General features: G+C 41.5%; 1 protein-coding gene across 1 annotated transcript in view; it reads left to right on the forward strand.

Annotated features, from left to right (window-relative positions):
- The window catches only part of SIM2 (single-minded family bHLH transcription factor 2), a gene marked incomplete at its 5' end in the record, with an annotated part of 20,797 nt that extends 1,232 nt beyond the window's left edge, over nucleotides 1-19,565 (forward strand). The window contains 5 exons of the mRNA XM_010133901.1: nucleotides 2,833-2,939; nucleotides 8,521-8,668; nucleotides 10,482-10,650; nucleotides 11,739-12,147; nucleotides 18,838-19,565. Coding sequence (XP_010132203.1) covers nucleotides 2,833-2,939; nucleotides 8,521-8,668; nucleotides 10,482-10,650; nucleotides 11,739-12,147; nucleotides 18,838-19,565 — 1,561 coding nt within the window. The remainder of the gene's footprint in view (nucleotides 1-2,832; nucleotides 2,940-8,520; nucleotides 8,669-10,481; nucleotides 10,651-11,738; nucleotides 12,148-18,837) is intronic.
- Nucleotides 19,566-23,264: the final 3,699 nt, after the last annotated feature.

A 23,264-nucleotide genomic window follows, 5' to 3' on the forward strand; every position in this document is an offset into this window, starting at 1 on the left:
TATATGCAAGAACACTCTCTTCCACCATGCTAAGAGATATTGGGCCAATAGTTTCTAAAATACAAAGAAGTAGTTGTTCCTGGAATCCGTCTTTCTTTCTTTCATTTTTTTTGGCATGCTTTACTTAGTTCAACAGCTACAGAGAAGTACAAGGGGCTTAGCAACATGTCTTTGCATGTGGAAAAAAGGAAACGATGTGCCTAAGAGGAACTGCCTGGAGACATAAGTGTCTTCAAAGGAGACACTATAACCAGAGGTGTTGACAGGGGCACAGATAGAACCAGTACAGTTGCATAGCTGTGTTTACCAAAGAGCAGATGGGTGTCGTCCACACACAGGACAATCAGGGGTATTAAGCACTACCAAAGCCCTTTGCTCTCCCAGCTGAGCAAACTAAATTATATTTGCTCAGAGCAGGGACATATTAGGAATAAGACAAAACTGTTTTCAGGCTTGCTTCTGGTATCCGTTCAAGGAAAAGCGTTGCTGGATCTTTAGCGGTCACAGTCACAGCAGACAGGCCAGTATGAAAGTTGTAGGAAAGAGCAGTTAAATAAGCTTTTCTAGACACTTCATACAATGTAAAATACGCACAAGTTCATTTACCAAGGTCGCCAGAAGAAGGAGATAGTTATTTCCCTTCAAAGCGACCTGCTGCTTCAGATCTCCATGGTGCAGCCTATGCGTTCATTGCTACATGGTTTACAAGGCTTTAAAGACCTCTAGAAGGCAGAACTGACCACTGGGGTGGGGCGAGCCGTTCCCTCCCGCGTGCCCTGCCACACGCAAAGATTGCAAAGAACAACCTTCAGAGCCCAGGCTCCCTACTGTGGCTTACGGAGGGGTTGGTATTGTGTCAAGAAGTCAAGCAGCTGAGTTTATTTCAGATTCAAACTTTTCAAAAGTTTGGGTGTCCTCGTAACTGTTAACGATGGGGTCTTCTGGCCCATGAGAAGGCCAGCTTCGAAGTGAGGCTGCATCTCCAAAAAAATTTACACTTAGGTTTGTGGCATTTGGGAATTTTTTTTTTAGCTCTTTCTCACTCACCAGTTAAGTGAGCAGGATGAAACTGCCGCCCTTGTTTTTATCGCACTGAAGCCAGAAGGAGCCCTGAAACCTGAAGAGGGTCTTTCGCCAGCATTTCACCATGCTGATGATAGGCTTAAGTGAGAATTCAGGCCAGGAGGGACGGCACACATCGCAGAGGACAAACACAAGCATACACATCCACATACCCTCCCGCAGCCAGAGAACACGCGCTCACCCTGCGCTGGCTGTCCCTGGCTGAGGCAAAGGCCTGCAAGGGTTTCTGAGATGAAGGCATAGCTAGGGGAGGTATGGATGTATTTGTACTGTATTTATAACACATCAGACCACAAAGGCAGCATATTTTTTTGTTTGTTTTTCTAATTTCCTTCAGAAGAATGCCCAGTACTCTGTCTCAAGTAGAATGTAAAGTCTCCAGTCTCTGTGGAGTCCACGTGATTGCTTAGCATTAGGGTAAGAGTAAAGAAGATGCATAACAGTTACAAAAGAAAAGAAGTAAAAAAGTTTACACTATCTGCAACCCACAATGGCACATCTTGCCTGAGACCCCTGTATTAATTTCTGTAGATACCACCGTGTTATCCTCTGATACAGCGTATCCTCACTAGGGTTTACGTTCAGAGCACAAGCATCCTTCTGAAGCGAGTGTTTTGGCTGTCCCCATTCACTGCACTGTAGTTCATGTCGCGAAGAAGCCTTAGGTATGTGAACTGGATTCTTTCTGAATGAATCTAAACTGGAAGACAACCTCCAAGAGCACGTCTAAGGCACTGCAACTATTATAAAGCCTTCAATCCACAGGCCTAGCTGAGCTGGTCCCAAGTACAAGTCCCAAAACTAAAATATGCAGATTCATCTGCTGCTGCAGAAGTAGGTCCTCAGCAGTAACGCTGGAGATGATTGTCTGCTAACAGACTGTGTTTCTTGTTAATGTAGACATGCTTTTGTTTGGTACCTCTGTTCTGCCTTTTTTGGGTGAAAAAAGCCCAAGACAGCATAAAACCCGTAGAAAAACTAGGTAAACAAGCCACATTATGTCTGAGTTGCACAACGTACTTTAAGGATTTTTGTTCTCAAGCAACAGTGCTAAATAAACAAAAGTCCATTTTGAACCATGAAGTTCTGACTCCTCAAGTCTGATCCAGTGTAACCCTGACCAGCGTAGACTGGTTCTGTAACACCTCCAGAGATGACGCTGTTTCAAATTTGTTCCGTTATTCTACCTCTCATCGCGTCAGGGCGGTTTTCTGCAGTCTAGCCTCAACCTTCCTTTTCTTAGCTTGTGATCTACATCGCTCCTTGTCTTTCCACATTCTCAACTGGAACAAGCTCCTGCTTCCTCCTTCTGTTAGGTGTGAGTCTGAATAGATTTATAGACCATGATCACAGCTTCTACGGACTGACATACACGCTACACTTGTATGTTTGCAAAAGCGAATGAAAATGTGTCAGCAGTCCACAAAAGCAGTTTTATTGTCTTGTGAATGGCTCCTCAACTGGATCTTGGTGCAAAGGACCACGCATGGCAGTGGCAAAAGCCCAGAGTAGAAGTAAGTAAAAGAACTCTTTTTCCTGCCTGTGTGTAAGGCTGGCCAGGGACTAGCTGCACCTTGCTTTGGCTGGGTTGCAAGAGTTTATTTTCTTATAAAGATGAGGATTCTCCTTCCAAAACTAACATTTTCCCCTACAGTTTTTAGCACCTGATTTGTGGCACAATCAAATGTTACGTTAATGAAACTGAATATTCCTAAAGATTGTGCTTATTATGGAACCTTCCTTTTCCAGGGTGACTGAATTAACTGGATATGAGCCCCAAGATCTGATAGAAAAAACTCTGTACCACCATGTCCATGGCTGTGATGTGTTCCATTTACGATATGCTCATCATCTGTGTAAGTAAAAAGAATGATAGACTGAAATTTATTAAGAAGAGTGAGAAGTTTTGCAGACAACAGGTGGTATGTTGGAAAGTAGAGAAAGCTTTCAGGATCTTGACTGAAGCTAGATTTTCAAAAGATCTTGGCTGTCACTGAAGGAAACCATTAGTTCTGCAAGTAAGTCAGATACTCAATATGCTATGCTTCCGGAAAAAAACTGTATCTGTCCACTTTCATCTTCCTACTTAAAGGATCTGGACTCTTTTGAAAATTTCTGCTTGATTCTGGGTGGTGAACTCTTGAAGAAAAACAAACCAAAACCAACAAAAGAGCAAGTGAGTGGGGAAGATCTGAACTTTACTATTGTTACTAAAAGAAAAATTATGCAACAGCTCCCTATCGCTCTGAAATATGTTAGTAATAATCATCCCATGTTTGAAGTGAATGCAAACCCAAAAAATCCTTAGATGAATGTTCTTTAATAGCATGTGGATGAGGTTTGAAGAACCGAGTGTCAGGAAAAAAAAATGACACCTTTAATAATTCCCCATCTGCCAACAGAGACATTAATCATATCTTCAAACATCTGGATTTGGGAAGCAGTTCATTCGGTAGCACATTAATTTGAGAAGCAAATTGAGGGAATAGCTGAACTCTCGATTTGGCTCAGTCTGCTGCAGCCCATATGATGCAAAGATGTCATCCAAAAACTACTGTCAGCGAATTTTTTTTCAGATTGGTCTTGTGGGATGAAAGCAGCCAGAGTAAAATGCTTCTCCTAGGCTTCCTGAAGGATAAAATAGTCAGTTCTCCACCTTAATATGTGCTGTTCATGAGGATCTGGAATATAGAGGAGGATGTAACCGTATTTGGCAAGCCAGTGCTGAAATCCCAAGTGCCAAATTCTGTTGACAGCAGTGTGTGCTACACCTCGGAAAGCAGACACTGACCTTTACAGCAAGTTCAAATTTACCAAAACACCACTGAATACTCTGGGCCATTGCAAACTCAAATCTCGACTGACCAGGGCACGTGGTAATGTCCTGCTGGGGGCATGCTCTTTATAGTGTTAACGTCTGCATCCGGATGTGGCTGTTGGCTGGTACAAAATATCAATCATTATTTTCAAAAGACTGTTTGAAATGCCTATGCCAACCAGCGTATGATTTCATGACAGCCACAATCATCTCTGTAAAACAGTTTTCCATTTTAGAGCAGAGTGGTGGATAATTCTGTGTGAGCAGTAGAGAACTTGTACTGTGGCTGCCAGTTTGATCTGCATCTGACTGGAGTTTTAAATAGAGACAGACACGTGATGTTGAGCACCCCTTACCTCCTTCCACAAGAAAAAAAAACCCACCTCAACCAAGCAGAATAACCAAAAGCAGTTCTCTAGATACTGCATTTGAGTTACAAAGATAAATCATTGTGAAGTTTAAAAACAGAAGAAAAATGGGAGACATATTCATAGAAATATGGAAGTTTCAAAGCAAATAAATGCCAAGAAGAAAAAATAATGGCTAATGCTGGGAACAATGGCTAATAGTGGGAACAGTACAGAATCACAGTCAGAATACCAAGAAACAGCAATTATTAAAACAGATGTAAAGTGTACAAACTTCCTCTGGGGAGCACTGTTATAACGCCCCCACCATCCACCAGTAAATGTCTTAGGAACACACAGAGTAAAAGGTTGGCAAGTTTGATGTACTATCTGTAAAGTCATCTGATGATTAAGTGTTATCTGATGAAGAAATCTGGAGAGAAACATCTTCCACCTAATAAGGGTATTAAGGAAAAAAAAAGAGCCAAAAAGAAAAAAAAGTCTACCCTAAACTAAGGTAACCAATTGCTTTTTCAAAGAGGGAAAAAATTCCCAAACTGAAGACCTAAAGCAACCGAACTTTAAGTTAGGCAGCACGGAGAACAAAACAAAGGAAACAGTGCGGAGAACAAGTTAGAAGGCTTGTAATAAGAACATCAGATTATGAGGAAAACGTAGACGTGAGTATTTGCCTAAGGTGTGCTGGCAGCAAACAGTGTTTCCTGTTTTAAACACTTCATTAGCTTCCAGCTATATGAAAAAGCTTCTGGCATTTGAACTCGAGTTATTTATTTCTATAGCACCATCAATATTCACGGTGTTTGCTCAGCAACCGGGGAAACGTGGCCACACAGATAATGAGTCTCTGCCTGAGGATGCTGCATTCTAGAAGAAGGGATAAGGAAGCCGTTCCAGAATGGACAAAATATTCCTCTGTTCCAGTACAGAAAAAATAATTTTCTGGTCTCAGAGAAATTACTTCGTTTGTACCATCATCCTTCTGTGAGGAGGATTTTGTGCTTCCCACATGTTGTACCATCACTGATCTTCCCACATGAACTGTTACAAGAGTCCCGTCTCTGTGCTTTGGCAAGGCAAGCCCCAACCCCAGCCGATGTCATCATCAAACTGTTTCGCTGCTTCCTGGAAGTCAGCTTATGTATTTATAGAATTTATCTTGTAGCAGAGCGTGGTTTACACTCTGTCTGTGGCATTGAGTCTACTTTTGCTCCCCCAGCAATCAAACCTTCTGGCACAGCTGCACTGCTTTTTAAGAGGGTAAAAGAGGTGCAGAGTTTGCTAGGGCACCATCTGTTGACCACGCCGCTCAAGGGCTGGACCAATGACGTGCCAGGCTGTGTGCCCCAGAAAAACTTAAACAACCGCTGAGATGCGGAACCAAGAAGTCCATTTCTCTTAGTGGTATCCTTAAGTGCAGGCTAGGAACTCCCAGCCACATGCCCGTGAGCCTGCTGGAGCCTTTTAAAATAGCCATCTATGACAGACCAGAAGGAGCAGCCCAGCCACCCCAGTCCCTTTCCAGCTTGCCCGCTAAACCAGGAGGGAACCACAGCAGCGGAACACCCAGAAGCAAATGGCACATCTAAGGGCCAAGGCTAAAGCCGCTGAATCCTCCCTGTTTGATTGCAACAGAGGCCACCAAGAAGTCTGAGCCTGCACTGATCGTCTTGGTAGTAGATTTACCTCACTCCCATTTTTGAGGTTTCCCAATCAGCACCAAACAGGGTAATTTAACACAAAGCCAAATGGAAATTGACCTCATTTGCTGTATCGGAAGTGCAGCTACTGTCCCCCAGCCAAGGTCAGACTTTCCCCCGTTTGCTAAAAACGCCGGAGACATAGAGTCCTCCCCCATCCCAGGAGAAATATTGGTTTATCCATATAATTAGGAAGGAAAGCTGAACACTGTAGTCCTCAGTGGTTTTCACATCTTTTAAAATACAGTCTTAACTGTAGAGCTAAACCAGGGATTTTAAAAAAAATCAGTGAGAGAAAGTAAAAACGATTCCCAAAGCACACGGAAGAACTTTGTTATAGCTAGTGATCTGTTCCAGCATTAATTTCTATTTTGGAAGGCTGAGTAGCAAGGCATTTTGAATTCAAGAAAAACCATTAAATTAGCACAAAGATTTAGTTCTGAAAGCCTAGGCCACATTACAAAAAATATGCTAGATGACCTAGGCCAAAACATAAGCATCATTTTCTAGAAAGGCATAATTTCGATTATAGAACACCAAGAAACATAGAGATCCCACGGCATGCAGATGATTATTAATAAAGCTTTTTACAACAGACTTATTTGGCATTGTTATAGTGAATCTCTGAGTAGCAGCTACAAGAACCTTTACCTTGGAGTGATATATTGCACATAAAGAGTACACATGCCTTTACATTTTGTAGGTGTGTTTACATACCTATACATATTCCTCATGATTTTCTTAAATATCTGTATATGCGCCCCTTCACCCCACAGACTATTTAATGTAGAACTGCAGGTGTGAAGAAGGACACCTGCAAGTGTGAGAGGAAAAGCTGCTATCTAAGTGAGACTTCAAAATCGAAATAGCAGTGGTTTGGTGTCAGCCAGGATGGGCTTTTGAACGTCCTGCAAGACTGTTGTTTATCTTGTTGCTTTCTGAACAAAGGGATACCGTATCTGTCATGGAATGGAAGGAGAACTGACACTTCCAGGAAGACCTATGTACAGGGATTTTTGAAAGCTTGATTTTCTTAGGAGATTAACTGAGGAAAAGTTTAAATATGCTGTCACGTGTGCAGATGGAGAGGTGAGTAAGCAGTCCACAGAGGTGACCCATATGCTACAGACTTAGAAGACCTTTTAGCAACAAGAAGAGCTCTTGCTTTTCTCTTTCTGTCAGTCTTGCCTTGGGTTATTCACATTATTCACATTATTCGGGTCTTTGATTCCTGTTGAAATTACAAACCCCTAATCCCCCAAGTAACTACTGAACAAAAAAAGGTCAACCCCAGCGATGACTAGTGGCCATATAGTTAATCACCAAACAGTAGACAAACCCCCAAAGATTATGCATTCTTTAGTTCTCAATTTAATACTGGATGCCCTTCCTGTCAGAAAAATCTTCTTGGACAACTAATTACACGACTATATGTTTTCATCTCAAATGGCCTTTCCAGAGTCGGCTGTAAAAGAAAGCTGTTGTTTAATTTCCTTATTAGGTATCTGCTTCTGCACCAAGCACGTGCAACAGGTACAAGAGAACAAAATTAGTGTGAGCTTTGCTATTAATTTTAGTCTAGTACAAGCCCTACATTTGCAAGCAGTAATTTCATTTTTTACTGGAGCGTTATATAAGGAATTTTTGCAATTGATCACTTTTTTCTTTTTTTTGGACATAGTTTGTGTAGCCAACTCAGTCCCTTATTTCCTAATTTAAAATAATACAGAAGTAGGAAGAAGATGGAGCTCCCTAGAGGAATGCTCCAGGGTCACACAAGAGAAGAGCCGCTTTTGAAGGCTGGGCATTATCTTCTAGTGAATCATTAGATAAATGCCTGGCACTGAACCAGAAATGTTTGCAGCTAGATTAAACATTTAGAGATGCTGCACAGCTCCTGTTACAGCACAGCCTTACATCCAAGCATCTTTGTTCACAGATAATCCAAACTGGTGGGTAGAGGATTACATTTCTAGGGAAATTTATCAGATGACTGATTCACCTCTCTGTCCTTGTCTTTATTCCTGTGCTTAAGAACCAAATTGCATTTTAATTTCCCCCTTTAAAATCAGCCCTCAAAATGTAGAGCTTACAGAGGAAAAAGCATCATAGCATAAAATACATTGCAAAATACACAATAATCCACGAAACTATGAATGACGAAAGTACTTCTAAATATACAGGAAAAAAATCAAGACAGTTGTGTCCGCCTCAAAATGCTCTTGCTGCCTTCAACTTTTCATCTTCAGTTAGCAGATTAGAACCAGTGTTTTTGCAGAATGTAAGCATTAAAGAGCAGCCTGGGCTGGAAAAGAAGGAAGACAAGCCTTAACAGTCTGCAACATACTGTTTGTAAACAATAATGTAATCCTGTGAAACTATGTAAAGGGGCAGGACAGGTACCTTTGCAGGAGACCTATTTAAAGTTTGGAGGGAGAGGGAGGTTTAACGGAGGGGAAGGAGAGAGAAAAGCTCCTGCTTTGCAAATAAATCTCTCCAGGAAGTAGTCACAAGACCAAGCAATGTGAAATGCTTTCTAAAATTGTTTTTACAGTGTTGGTGAAAGGCCAAGTCACAACCAAGTACTATCGACTACTGTCCAAGCATGGAGGATGGGTTTGGGTACAGAGCTACGCAACTATTGTGCATAACAGCCGTTCATCACGGCCTCACTGCATAGTGAGTGTCAATTATGTCCTTACGTAAGTCAAAATACTTTGTACCATTACGTGTTATCAGTAATTGATTCATTACCAATTAAATCCTTTAAGTTTGCTTTACTTGTGTCTTCCAGTATCATTCTGTGCTTGCATGTTACAGCCACACTCCTCTCCTCGTATCCTCCCTGCTTTATTTACGTTGAGCTAAAAAGAACTGGTATTCCTGATGATTACCTCATACACTATATGCTTGAATGTAATACCACTTACAGGCGTTTGCATTAGACCCAGTTCTGTAACTGGCATCAGAACTGCGCAGGGGCTGTCCAGATGCAGAAAGCTACGGCTACCCAGCAGAGGTCACAGTGACAAACTGGGAGACAGAGACATGGCAAGAAGCATTACTCCTTACAGGGACAGGTGAATCACCACGGATTCCCTCAGGTGCCTTGGGTTGCACAGGTATTCTGGGCAAAACTACATTCTCACAACGGCAAGCAGCTCCCATTGAGCTGGAAAACGTACAGCAGTTTGGAACTGCAGTTTATGAATTCTAATTTAAGTCACGAAGGTGTTAGAAAACTCCTATCCTGATACAAACCCAAGGAGACAGAAACCGATACTGAATAAGATGGATAACTAATAGTGAGACAGACTGTGACTGAAGAGACTACCCGTGGGGCAGAAGAAAAGGGATAGCGGGCATGCCTTGTGTTGGATGGTGTAAAAAAGCAGGAAGCCATACACTCTTTACTTTTGTATTGAAAGTAAGATGTGTTTGCATGATGTCTGTGTCAGGACTGTGTGTGCTCGCATATTACAGCCTTGTCTCTGATAGCTGACTTTGGGGATTTTGAAGTACAGGAGCTGAGACACCATAGTTTCCTTATACCAGGTGAAGTCGGTACTCAGCTCCAGGCACACGGGCTAATGCTGCTCTCATTCCAGTACAGATGTGAGAGCCAGTAGCGTGAGGGGAAGACTCAGCCCTACGAACCTCTTTGAGTCCCATGAATTGGGCCAAATGATTTGAGTAAAAAAGAGGATACTCTGCCAGGGATATAACAGCATATTCTTGAGCTGAATTTACTTCCAGGTTATCCACCATCAAAAAGTGATGGAAATTAATTCTAGATAGGAATTGAGAGAGAGGTAGCATTTTTTCTAGATATCCTTTCAAAAACATGCTCCACTTGCTACTGACAAAACCAGGGGAGACCATTTAATCATTAGCACCGTATAAATTAATGTTTCATAATATGATCCATAGTCTGTTCTTGATTTGGTTTTTAGCCTCTTTTTTCTGAAAATCTTCCTTGTCCGTGGGGCAGATAAAACTGAGCAGAACAGAGCGGAAATGAAAACCTAGAGACTGTCAGAAAAGCAGCATTGCAGCTCCTGTAGTCCAGTTACAAGCCCATAGCAGCGACAGGAGAGGGACATTGCTCCTTTTCCTTTCCCCAGGCCTAATTGGGAGAGCGAGGGCAGAGAACAATTCCTGATTGAGGAGACAGATGCATTGATTTGTGGTTTTCTATCATCAGTCAGCTGACATGGCTGTGATTTCAAACTGCAGGGTGCCACAGACGGCCGAGCTTAGGTTCAGGGGGTGGGGACACAGGACAAAGATGTTAACACAGTTTCCAGAGGAATCTTTGTGATAAATTTGCATGGGTATGGGGTCAGACCATGCAATTCACTGCTGACATCTCCAGGCTCACACTGCAGACTCAGTGCAAATCTTGGAAGGATGAAAATGAAACCACTGTGAAAGCTAACAGACATTTTCAAACGAGCTATTTTGGATTTGCGCAGTATGTTTGAGCATGTTATTTACTGGACTGTTCTTTTGCAGAGATATTGAGTATAAGGAACTTCAGCTGTCACTGGACCAGGTTACTATTTCTAAGTCACAGTTTTCATGCAGAAACTCAGTATCTACCTCACAGGAAACAAGGAAAATAGTAAAACCCAAAAGTAATAAAATGAAGGCAAAGCTAAGAACAACACCTTACCCACAGCAGGTAACTTTTTTTGGCAATACTTATTTACCAGTTGTTGCTGCAGAGTGCACGGGGCAGGACAGAGCTCATCCAGGACTGAACTCACTGTAAAGCTGACTATAGTATGCTCTGCCATAGGCCCTTTTGTTCTTGAGGCGGACAGCACAAATAGTACAAACCAGCTCTGGCGAGTGATGCACACACAAAAACTTTTATATAGAGAGTATGTAAAGTACTTCAAAAATATTGTGCTATCTTGGTAAAAAGAAGAAAAATGTACTAAGAATAGCTGTGTTGTGAAAACTTATGCTGGTGTAGAATGTATCTCATTCACTGTCGATACGCAGAGTTCTTAACATCACATAGGTATTAGCAGTTTCCTTTTGCTGGAGAATGTGTCATATGAATGAACCCTAGCAAACAGAGCACTAGCGTGGGATTTGGAATACTTCTCACTCACTGAGAGAGCTAGAACCAGATGTGAAGGGAAACTACAGAGATTGTCCACAGAATCAGGTTGGTGAGGCTGACGCTCACCATGAGACATTCTGCGACTTTGCAATGAATGCTGCTGGAAGGGTTTACTATCACCTCAGGACAGCAGTGAACGCAGCTAGCACATCTACTGCATTCAAAACAGTGACAGCCCCAAAAGCATTTGGACTCTGCAGAGGAGGGCGGGAGAGAGTGGGCAGAGTGATCAAAGCTGATGCAAAGGACGGATTTTGCTGTCCTACCATTGTAAAGCTTGACACGCCCACATATGCAAAACCATATTCATCGTCTGCTACTCCATTTATTGCAACAAACCTCTGCCCTTCTGGGCACTGCTCGCACTTACTAGATAAAATCCAACTGGCAAAATTACCAACTAAACCCTTAATGCTAGGATGACTAAACGGGTTTTTGTTCTCATGTTATGTGAAGGTAACGTTATCATGAAGACAGGGAGCTTTAAACGCGCTGGTAAGCCAGTCCCTTTAGCCAGTGAGACTGGAGTTCAAGGAGGCCCAGCTCTGGGTGTCTGTATGATATGTTATGCAGTTTCATATAAAAGTTAGTCATTTAACTCTCTTCCCCTCTCTCTTTTTTTTTTTTCTTTCCCCCAGCAATACAGCTCATTCCAAACAGACAAACTGGAATGCAGCCAGGTGGGAAACTGGCGATCCAGCCCTGCAGTGAATGCTGCCACCATTCAAGAACAAAACTTCCATTCAGAAAACAGTGAACTTTTATACGCCCCGTCATATAGCTTGCCTTTCTCTTACCATTATGGACACTTCCCTGTAGATTCTCACGTCTTCAGTAGCAAAAAGCAAATGCTGCCTTCAAAGTTTGGGCAGTCTCAAGGAGCACCTTGTGAAGTGGCTCGATTTTTCTTGAGTACACTGCAGACAAATGGAGAATGCCAGTGGCATTACGCCAACTCCTTTGTACCCAACAGCCAGTCACCATCCAAAAATCTTCCTGATCAGCCAGTGAACATCATCCGACATAATCTTGCACAGAGTTATGAAGGTGGGTGTCACTTTAAAAAAAGAAAAAAAGAGAGACAAAGCTGCGGGGTGTCTAGGAAAGATTCCTAACTGTATTTTGGAATTACAAGGTGTTTAGGAAACAGAAAATCAGAAACAGTGAAGTGTAACAACCACTTTGTTTAGAGTATTTACACGTTCATCCCTCTTCCCCTACCATCAGCACTTGATTAGGAATATTAAAGCATCAGTTGCAAAAATGTATTCACCAGAATCACTTTTAGAACAGGGCAGAGATGTCACCTCCTTTAACAGTGACACAGTTTGCCTTCATGTTCTGCACCATCAGAGTTACTTAGTGGAATTGATGAGGTAAGTCACTGATGAAGTCAGAAAGAAACAAACTTCAGCTCGCATACAGAAATTAATGTGTTCTATTTCCACAAAAACGGAAAGTTGTCCTGAGTATGAAGCCATTCTGAATATCTTTACCTCAGAGAGACTGAGTGAGAGATGAAATGCACTGTCTTCTGCTTCATGAGAAAACGTCTTCAGTGCTCCTACCAAATCAACCGCGCTATCCCTCTGTTCGGATGGTCAGCACCAACACTTTGAAGGAGCACTGAAGACATTGACTTCTCTGAGGGGGCAACCTGTAAGAAATAACCTTGCAAAGCTATAAAGTAACTAAACGTAAACAAGCTCAGGATACACTCTAATGCTTAGATCTCATTTATACCTTACATCTGTGTGCACACACCATGTCCATTAGTTAAAGATCACTGATGAGGACTGACTGACGCACCGTTACAAAGTCAGACGGAAACACTCCTTTCTTCTAGCTAGCTTCATTGAAGGCGGGAAGGAGGAAGCAGTGGTGGAAATTCAAAATAAACACGACAATAGATATCCTGTATCTGAAGGGAATATTTGCAGATATTAAAGGCTGAGCTTGCTACGTAAGACAGAACACAGTTTTACACATTGAATGTGTCTACCACAGAAAGGCAGATAACTTCTGCTCAGGGTTTTGTCCTTCACAGGACCATTTGAACGTTTGACAGTTTATTTTACTGTTCTGTGTCTTCTTACAGCCTAGTGCAGGTTAAATGCTTTTTATCAGCTCATGCTCCTCTAATTTGCTGGCTTCCTTTTGTTGCTGTTGTGGACTGGGTGTGAAAAGGAGTAGCTTTAGACCAAAAATAAGAAATGGTTTTGGCCTTTCTAAAGATGCTGGATCTTTGTGGAAAAGGGAAAAAAAGCTATTGCTTTTGAAGATAAGTATTAGGATTGAAGTAAATCCAAAAGATCCCCAGTAATTGTGCAGGAACAAACCTATTTTAGGTGTACAGAAGTCAGCCCAGCTTTTCTCCTCTGCTTCCAGACTGACAGTAGCAGTGAGACTGACCAAGAAAGTAGATCCGTCCCTTGCTGGACAGAGGGTGCCATCAGGTACACTGAGAATAGATGTGGAAAGAGCAGAGAACAGTCTGTAAAATTGATCATAGCCATAACATTTGCCGGAAAAGCCCCGCGAGCACAGCAGCAGACAAGCAATTTACCCTTGGTCAGTTGACACGGGCATATAACTCCTAGCAAATATACTAAGTTGGAAGGACTCCACAGGAATACTGTTTAATATGTCAGGGTAAAAAAACCATCCCAACAAAAAACTGCAACTGCTGGCATTTTCCAATGCCTACCTCCCCCATTTCCTCATGGACAAGAAAATGGAGCTGTAATACCAGCGGTTCTTACTTCTGGTTCTACTTCTACTTAAAGTTTTGTTGCTTAAGCTGGAATCTGCGGGTACCCTTTTGAGCACAGATGTACTTTAAAGGATGTTTAGCTATTGGGCATTTGATGAAAACTGACAGTACAATTAATTCTCTGCAAAAGCACTTATAATTGTACCATTTAGAAAGGAAAAAAGAACATGTTCAAACTCAGGCCTGGTCAGAGATCATTGCTTGAATTGACGCACAGCGTTATAAGAGAGGAAAGAAAAACTCCACTGCAAAGAGGATTCCTATCAAATTTTCCCACAGTTTGTTTCCTCCCGAGTTAGAATTAGCCCTGTCGTACTTTTGTGGAGGCTGGTGGCAGAAGAGAAGTCCGAACCTTTGGAAGCCACTTTTTGCTTTGGACAGAAAGGGGCATCTGATCTTCCTTCCTTTGTGAATTGGTGCTTTTTCCAGTGGTTCACTGAAAAACTGAAAAAAGCCAGTCAGCTTCACAGCAGAGCGGATCTGCTTAGCATCATTCTCTTCAATCCAAAGGCAATGCCAAATATGACATCTGGCAACCGGGTTGGATGCAAGGCTATTCCACATCACATCCATAGCAGCACATGCCAAAAATGCCGTAGGCCAGAGACATTTTTCTCTACGGAAAATAGCGTCTTTTGGAGAGATCAGAGATTTTAAGATGATCATGCCAAGCCATCAAAGCTCTCAAAAAGCACGCAGCAGATAAAACTGCCTGCCAATCAGATGCTGCTGCCTCAGAATCTGGTTTTGAAGCTTCTTCCACTTTTTTCCAGCTGGCCTAGTCATCAGAAAACTCACTTCAGAGATGGCAACCAGATTCTCAGTCAGGGAAGTTTCCTTTGTACTCTCGAATGGATACATTACTACTGCGGGTACCACAGCACCCACTTCTCCTTTAAGTTATGCTGTTGGCTGGTCTGTACTATCCGTGTGAAGCTTAGTGCCACTAATCATGCCGAAAGTCAAGAAATGATGAAGAATGCTGAGAAAACCTGTGTGGTCTATCTTCCTTCCCCAAACCGGCTCCCCAGGTTTAGCCTGTAACTACTGGAAGAAACACATGACATCATCTCCTTTGAGAAGCGTATTCCACTAGAGACAAGGAGGCCTTGACGATCATGTTGTCTTACTATTGTTTTTTGAGGAAGAATAATTACAACAGAGTAATTACAACACCAGCCATGCCTCTGATGATATGCAATGAGGGTTCAGACCAGGACACAGCACAGATACTGAGGAAACCTAAAAGATGTCTTTTTCACGGGCACGGAGAGTATTAAGACCTGTTGCCTTGTTTGGCATGGAGGAGTATCAGCATGCCTTTGTGGTGCAGCAGTGTGTGACCCAAGCGGAACAGCGGCTCTGCTAGTTGGTCTTCAGCACAACTTAGAGCAACCGAGTAACTGCCTCTCCGAAGGCCCTCTGGTACAAAGGAAATACTGAAACGTCACGGGCTACGTGTCAACATTCAAGTGTTGGCATATTGTCTTTTCAAAACAGAAGTAACTGACAGGAGTGCACCCTCCTGAGATCAGTGTAGATCAGAAAGCCCAAGAAAAATCACGCAAGACAAAGTGTGCATGATGAGGGCTTCAGCTGTGTCCTAAACACAGCCAAGGTTTTTCACAGACAGGATGCAAAAGTGCTGATGAGGGCTGCGTATCTTTTGCACAAAGAACGATGCCGAGTACCAGTCTTTGCTTGAATGTGGTTCCAAAATGCCGCTCTCATTTTTACTGAAGGAGGACAGGGGCACTGAGAGAACAAGGAGCAGCTCTACCTACTAGTGTTTTGGTCCCGACAGGCATGTTTGTGAATGAAGTACCTTTTCTGCAGGCATCTCTCCCTAGTTACAGAGCACCGTCTGATCTTTGACTGCATGACTTAAAGATGAAGATGTACTGCACTTCGCTGCAGCACTCTGTTTGAGAGGGGAAAGATCGCTTTAGTATAATGTAACTATGAACAGACATGATAAGTAAGTTTTAACCAGACCAATGCCTGATAGAGTCACCTTCTGGTGGACGGCGGGATGCTGAAATCTCAGCAGGCTGCCAGGTGACGGGGCTCTTATGTTCATGTTTTCCCTCAACTTCGATGAGGTGCACCCTGTGCACCAGCAGGAAAACAGAGCTCCTTAGCAAGAATTAACAGACGATTAACACGATGCCACGGCTGCAGCTGTAGGATGCTATGAACGGAGGCAGGGTAAGTTAAGTGTAAAGGGCCTTCTGGAAAGCTGCTATCACCTTGGCATGATACCGCCTTAGGTGTGCAGTGCATACTCCTCAGCTGAGTTGCTCTGGCAGAAGAGTGGTCTGAAAAGCATCCCAAGTTAATGCACTGACTTCAATGATTGTAAAACCTTTCCAGTGCTGGAGAAATGCAGAATGCACGGGATCCCCACGCACCTGCCGAGGCAGGCACTCTGGCAACTGCCCAGATGCCAGATGGGTGGAAGCAATCCTGGGGGGCTGCCTTTCTACACAATACAAAGCAGCTGGTCAGCTTTCTATTAACTTCTGTTTGAAAAACTCCCCAGAAGGAGTCTGTCCTAGGGAATCCTTGGGGTTTTGTCTGCAAAGGACGACGAAAGCAGATTTAAGTCTAGCTCCAGTAACTGTTCTGAACGTGAGCAGACAGAAGTGAGTGTGCTCAGTTCCACTGCAGGCACGACTTGCTTAACTCTCTGGAATAACTCCACAGAGGTGCTGACAACTTCAGCGGAAGCCTGCAAACAATTAACCAGGCACTTACCTTCTTCTTAAAAAAAAAAAAAAGAGATGAAAACCACGTTGGAGAAACAGGATAGAACAAAATGGATAATATCCAGTAAATCTCCCAAGTATGCAAATGACTCACTGGTACCAAGAAGGCAGCCATCAGAATTTGAGATTACAAAAATGAAGTTAACAAGACAAGGACCAACCGGTTGCTGTGATGCCTCAGCTTCTTACATGTGTGGGCTCTGAAAGTGGAGAAGAACAATCTCTTGCTCAGAGATTAGAGTAGAGCCATGAGGTAGCAATACTCAATGCTGCAGTAAGAGAACAAACCCATCACTTCAGTGGATGTCTCCAGCGTGAAAAACTCTAAAACCAGTGTACCAGATTAGTTAAAACATACTAGTTACTTGTCAGTAGTTCTCAGCAGGTATTTATTACAGTAAATAATGCCAACACAGATTTAAAATTATAGTAGTATAATTACACTGTTAAAATTTCCAAGTTATACTCAAACATGTGGCTGAATCCCCGGTTCGGTTTGTGATCTAAGATGGCCATTTTTCAACAGCTGAGGAGAATTCAGTTTACTTAGGCATATACTTCTTGGTACAAACTATATACAAGGAAATTAAAAAGACTAACTTGAAAGGTGGTTGTTTCTAGGAGGGTGGTGGGTTGATCAAGAAGAAATTGGATCCAGATTCCTGTCTTAAATTCTGGTGTTAATTATGTGGTGCAGCTCCCTCTGAAATTAATGAAGCTCTGCATCGAGAAAAAGGTACAATTGAGCTATTTCTCCTTCCTCTGTTATACATGAAGGCTTTACCAGTCTATTGTAGCACAGGGAATATTTAATTATTAGCAGGCATGGTTATGTCAGCATCCACTACAGGGGAACTCCAAAACTTCTGGGATGTTGAATACAATTTTTGGTAAAACAGAAAATCCCTTTTACAAAAGTCACTTCGGTGTCCAGGGCTTTCAGTGAGCGTAACACAAAATAGAGTTTAGGTTCAATTTGATAAATTTGCTCATTTAATCTTTAACATAAAACTTTAAAATAGGCCTTGGAAGAGCAGTCTAACTGTCAAACTATTCGTATAAGTTAACATAAAAGAATTAGTACTCACCTAGTTTTAGCCATACTGCTAGAACAGTGCCTTTTTCTCTTACCATTTCCGGATAGGAGTGCACAAAAAGGAAAAGCTGCGTAAGTCAAGCAGAAGATGATAAATGCAATTAACATTGCTTTAGGAGTTCAGCTACCATGCAGAAACTTAATAGAAAACTAAAATTACTCAATGTACTCGAGAGGAAAAGCCTGCATAGAAATCCTAGGTTCATACTCTCTCGAAAATTTGTGAACCTAGCTCCTGATTTTCCACGCGTCCCCTGTTTAGCACTCCACATTCAAACAAGCATTTTCAGTGGAGTTGTAAATTACATTTGTATTACACATATAGCTTTATTACACGATAGCACCTTAAAAGCAGATACAGCATTACTCAAGAAGTGTTTATGTTGCTTTTTAATGTTTTTAACGTCTGATGCCACTTTTTCAAAGAGAAAAAGGAAAGCCTTTAACGTGAGATAAATATGTAGGTATTACATGTACCATACACAGACATCATCACGAACTGGATGCTGACACATCAGTGTGTAATAGCACACGCCCCCTTCTTCCCTTATAAGGGCAAGTGTCCAATACACTCCCACAGTGACAGGAAGAATAAATTGGTTTACTCTAATCGTTGAATCATTGACATGTAATAGATGTCATCCATCCTCTGGTAAATCGTTTGCTAAATCTCTGAAGAGAGCTTTCTTAAGGTCACGGTTTTTGATAGCAGGTCACATTTCCAAATATTTCTTTGGTTTATTTTCCCTGATTTAACCATATTAATAATGACAGTGATTTATAATTAACCAGTCGAATAAGCAAATGGAAAAAACAAGGGAAACAAATGGAATAAATACATGGAAAATATTTTCAGAATTGTTCAGTACTGCTGGCCCTTCTGAATGGGTTGGGTGTTTTTCCTTAGCTTCCAACACTGTCTTAAAGAGATTTTTCCAAAGCCATTGAGGCAAATGGGAATGTCTCAACTGCTACCTTCACTAGGGCTTTGGTCTGGCCAAACTAAATGGGTATTAAGCTTCATTTATAAAAAGTGTCAGAGTCTTAACTGTTACATGTGCTCATTGCCAGAAATTAACATGTCTTCTTTTTCCTGCAAGTGCCCATATCAAACAGAAGATACAGCCAAGATGCTCTATCAGAGAACTTTGCGAGCTGCACAGTGCCCATGCCAGGCAGCAGATACAAAGAAGATATTTACGATTCTGGCAACATGAAACCCAACAAAACAGAAACCAGGATTCAGCCACCTTACCACCTCGTTAAAGAAGAAAACAAGATAGCTTTTAACAGAGACCTACAAGAAAAAATGAGCATTAGTGAAAGTTCTTTTTCAAACTCGATAGCTAACTCCTTGCTGCCAAAATCAGAATGTTTCCAGTCGAAAGCTATAGGACAGTTAAGTCATCTCCTGCCAATGCCCTCAGTATATGAGCAAACAAGAAGAATTTGTATGAAAGAACCCAAATACGGACATATTAGTCACCACGCTACAAATCTAGATGAACTGGACAGCGATGAGAGAATGAATGTTAAGCTTGATCACGACTCCGAAAGGGAACGCGTGATGGATGTGAGGCCCCCCGGACAAGTTCCGTTTGTGCTTCTAAATTATCACCATGTTTTAGCCAAACATGGTACATTTCAAACATCATCATGTACAGCAGCAGGACATGTAGGAGAAAATTATGGATACAGTTCTGAAGAAGTAAATACATTTATTTACAAAAACCAAAGCCCCTCATCAGCTTCTTCTCCAGAAACCCACAAGGAGTCTGCACTACCCCATTATATTGGGACTTCTGTAATAATAGCCAATGGAAGGTGACGGTAATAGAGGAGTATTTACGTTTAATCAAGAAGCCAAACTGTAATGATTTGCAAAAAGCATGAGAAAACACGGTAACATTTACTGAGCATAGCTGAAGGTCAATGAGGGACAGACTCACGTGTTCCCGGCAAGCCACGTGTAATGGTACCTTCGAGGTCAGGAAAACCCCCTACGTCCAGCTTCCGTGCTTCGTTGTCACAGATAAAGCTCTGGTGCCAGTGAGAAGACATGTTACAGATCTTATTTTTGTTATTTTATAGTGTGCGACAAAATTAAATGATAGGTGTTATATGCAGAGATTTATACGAAGAACCTTTTCTTTCCTTAAACCCTCCTTCTCAAAATCCCGTGTAAGATTTTTTTATCATTATCATAAACTCTACGCTCTAGTGTAGGTACTTTTGACAAACTGTGTGAAACCTCACATCATCTCTCCACCCATGTGTTAAACATCCTGACAAACGAACATTGTTTAAAGAGTGGTGATTTTTTAGTATCCATAATACGGCTGTATTAACTAAACAGAACTCAGTTTGCAAAAAACTTATTTATTAATTATACAAAAGTTTTAAAACTAAATAAATCAAATGTAAATTTGATTTATTTAACATAGATTTCAGTCTTCTGAGATTGTTACCACCATTTACCTTGAGAGGGAACGATATGACAAATTGATACATACAAAGACACGCATTACAGGGTTACAGGTCTTGTCAGGGCAAATTAGGACAAATCACGTAGCAGGAACTGAAGACTATTCCCTCCTCCCCCAACCCCCCAAATTTGTTATAAGAAAAAGAAACTTCTGAACTGTGTGTTTCACTGAGTATTCTGGGAGAAGGCTGTGCAGATTTTCAAACCAGATAGTCACAAATACACCTAAATACACCTTAATAATAGCACCAGAAACGTTTTCTTTATAGTCAAGGGAGTAACAAACATTTGTGCTTTATTTTGAACTTACCGGTAGACTTCTGAGGTTTGAAAGGTTCAGCTTTTAACGCACTGAATTTCCTTAAGCATATATCTCATTGTCAACACGAAGGTAAGATTAATATTTGAGTGATCCGCACACTTCCCAAATAATGTCAGTGGACAACCCAAATGTGGAAAGTCGAAAGTCGCTGCACAGCCCCAAAAACCAGAGCTGCACTCGAAGTACATCAGGGGTCCGGAGCGGAACGCTCTGCTCACATCTCAATTAGTGCTAATGAAGCGCAGCAAGCGAGGGGCGTACAGCATGCATTCTCGTTTTGTCCAGCCTATTAGGAACAGATTTCCTCCCCCTTTTTTACTCCTTTGTACAGTTCACAAACGAGGAGGCATGCGGATCGGTGTGTTTAACTGACAACAGTCAGTCCCCTTTGCTGGTTTCAACCACTGCCCCAAACACTTCGTGCTCTTGATAAAACAATGAACGACTCCCTAAATAATAGTGGTAAACACCAACAATAAAGGTTGTTGTCGATCTGAGGTGGCTGCACTTAGCTACATTTCGTAGCCAAATTCAAGGCTAGTTTACACTTCTACAACTTTTGTATCACACTCTCTCTAAAGGGACCTTCGCTGAAGAAAACGCTGACCTGGCTTGTGCAATAAGGGAAAACATTTGCTCATGGATTGCACCTTGTCAGATAAAAATGTAACGAAAGACACTTTTAAAAATTACATGTTCTCCATCTTTTATATGCATCAATAATATTCAGTCACCTCCTTGTACGAATATTTATTGCTATGAGTACTCAAAAACACTTTTAAAACATACGTTTGAAAACAATTTTCGGTATTTTTATTGCTTCCTATTAAAAGGTGAGCAGAGAAGGCTTTATTATGAAGTTAGATTGATGTTCATTTGAAAGCTCACATTTTGACTATTATTTCATTAAAAAAAAAAAAATGTGAAAAGTATCTTCTGTGATAAATACAACAAAAATTACCAAATCAGCCATTACGAGAGCAATGACTTACAAAAGCCCCATGCAGAGCCACTCGGTATAACTGCGCTCCCTGGTTCATCTAACAGTGGAGAAGAGAGTGAGTCTGCAGAAATGTTATGAGCGACTACAATTGTCATTCTGGCCGCATTAACTGAAGCAATGAGACACAAGCTGCTTTTACAGTGGCTCTGGATAACAGCCTTCACAGCCAGTGTTAACTAGTAAGTGGGTCCAACTCCTTAAAAGATACAACTATGCTAAGACTCACGTTAATTTTGTTCAATTAAACCCACGCCCTATAAAGGAGTAACTGACATTGTTTGCATCATTAAAAAGAAACCTGATGCACAACTCTCATACGGCACTTTTCTCTTTACCTCACTAGTGGCATTGCTTTACACAAAGTCAACCTGGTGTATCTCTCTGTTCTTTTCAGCACTTCACTATAAAAACATGTTTTCAGGAACGTACAAATTAGACTGTGGTTGAAAAACCGCCACTGATATTTTTCAGTAAAACACCACAAAATATTTTTCCAGTGTCTACCCTGTTATTCACACTTCCAGGCTTTATTCAATGAGCCTGAGCAGAGGAGGTGTTCCATCATTCTCCTGCAGATGTTTTACAGTATGTGATATTCAGGTACATGAACTTTCCCTGCTAGGCAATAATGAATCAATTACGCATTCACACATGACAATGCAGGGTAGGTTTTAGAACAGAGCTGTGATTAAAAAAGCAAATGCATGAAACATTTTTCCTGCCATTCTGAAATAGAAACAGCAATTGCATGTTCACATCTGGAATGTGAATAAATTATACTGAGAGAAAAACAGGACTTTTAGCCAGTGAAACTACAGACGTTCAGAGCACGCTCATTCTGCAGAATGTGGCACAGCTGCCGACAGTGGCGGTGTTTGTAGTAACTGGAAAAAATGATGGCACAGAAGTGGAGTGTGAATTGGAATCTATTATGAGAAATAACCTGATTTCTCTCCACCGTACTTGTTTGAGCCACTACAGATACCTTTGTCATGTGACTTGATAGGTTTTTAACTCTTAGGGGAGTTCAGACCTAGCAACTAACTGATATGGAGAATGAAAGCGAGAGAGGGAGCGAGAGAGGGAGTACCTTACCCCAATGTAATGTTGGCAACGTTAATCCCATACTGAAGTCTCCAAGTTTTTATCCTATTAATAGAAACATCGCAATGTAAATAAGGTGTTAAGGGAACAGACTTCTCTCCCGGTCACAGTAGCCCTGTAATCTGAAAAAGGGTGTTAAATGTCATTTCCTCAAATTAAGCACAGTGAACAATAGATGCAAAACTGGAGAACGTATCATTGAGACAAAGTGCAAATGAATGGGAAACCTGCCTGAATGCCAGTATTTCTCTAAAAATCACCAAGTATTTTTTCAACATTTCAATCATACTTCAGAAACAACAGAGTGACAATTTTATTCTTCCATTTTTTTTCCTGAACATTAGATTTTGCTTTTTTTATATGATGCAGACAAAAGCTATTCGGCAAATGTAGGTGAAAAGGCACGCGAAACAACCAACCTATTAATGCTCAGAATTATATATGTATTCCCTAAAAACGTAAAGCATTTTTGCCTATTTATTATGTAAATCAAAACCGTTAAAATGTTAATAAAATCCTGTAGCCAAAGGAAAAGTGAGTTGGATGCTTTCTTTGACTACAAAACACACGGTTTCACAAAGAAAAATGTTGCATATTTGGAAATTTATTTTGA

The sequence above is a fragment of the Buceros rhinoceros genome, unplaced genomic scaffold, assembly GCF_000710305.1.
Source record: "Buceros rhinoceros silvestris isolate BGI_N320 unplaced genomic scaffold, ASM71030v1 scaffold17933, whole genome shotgun sequence".
NCBI lineage: Eukaryota > Metazoa > Chordata > Aves > Bucerotiformes > Bucerotidae > Buceros > Buceros rhinoceros.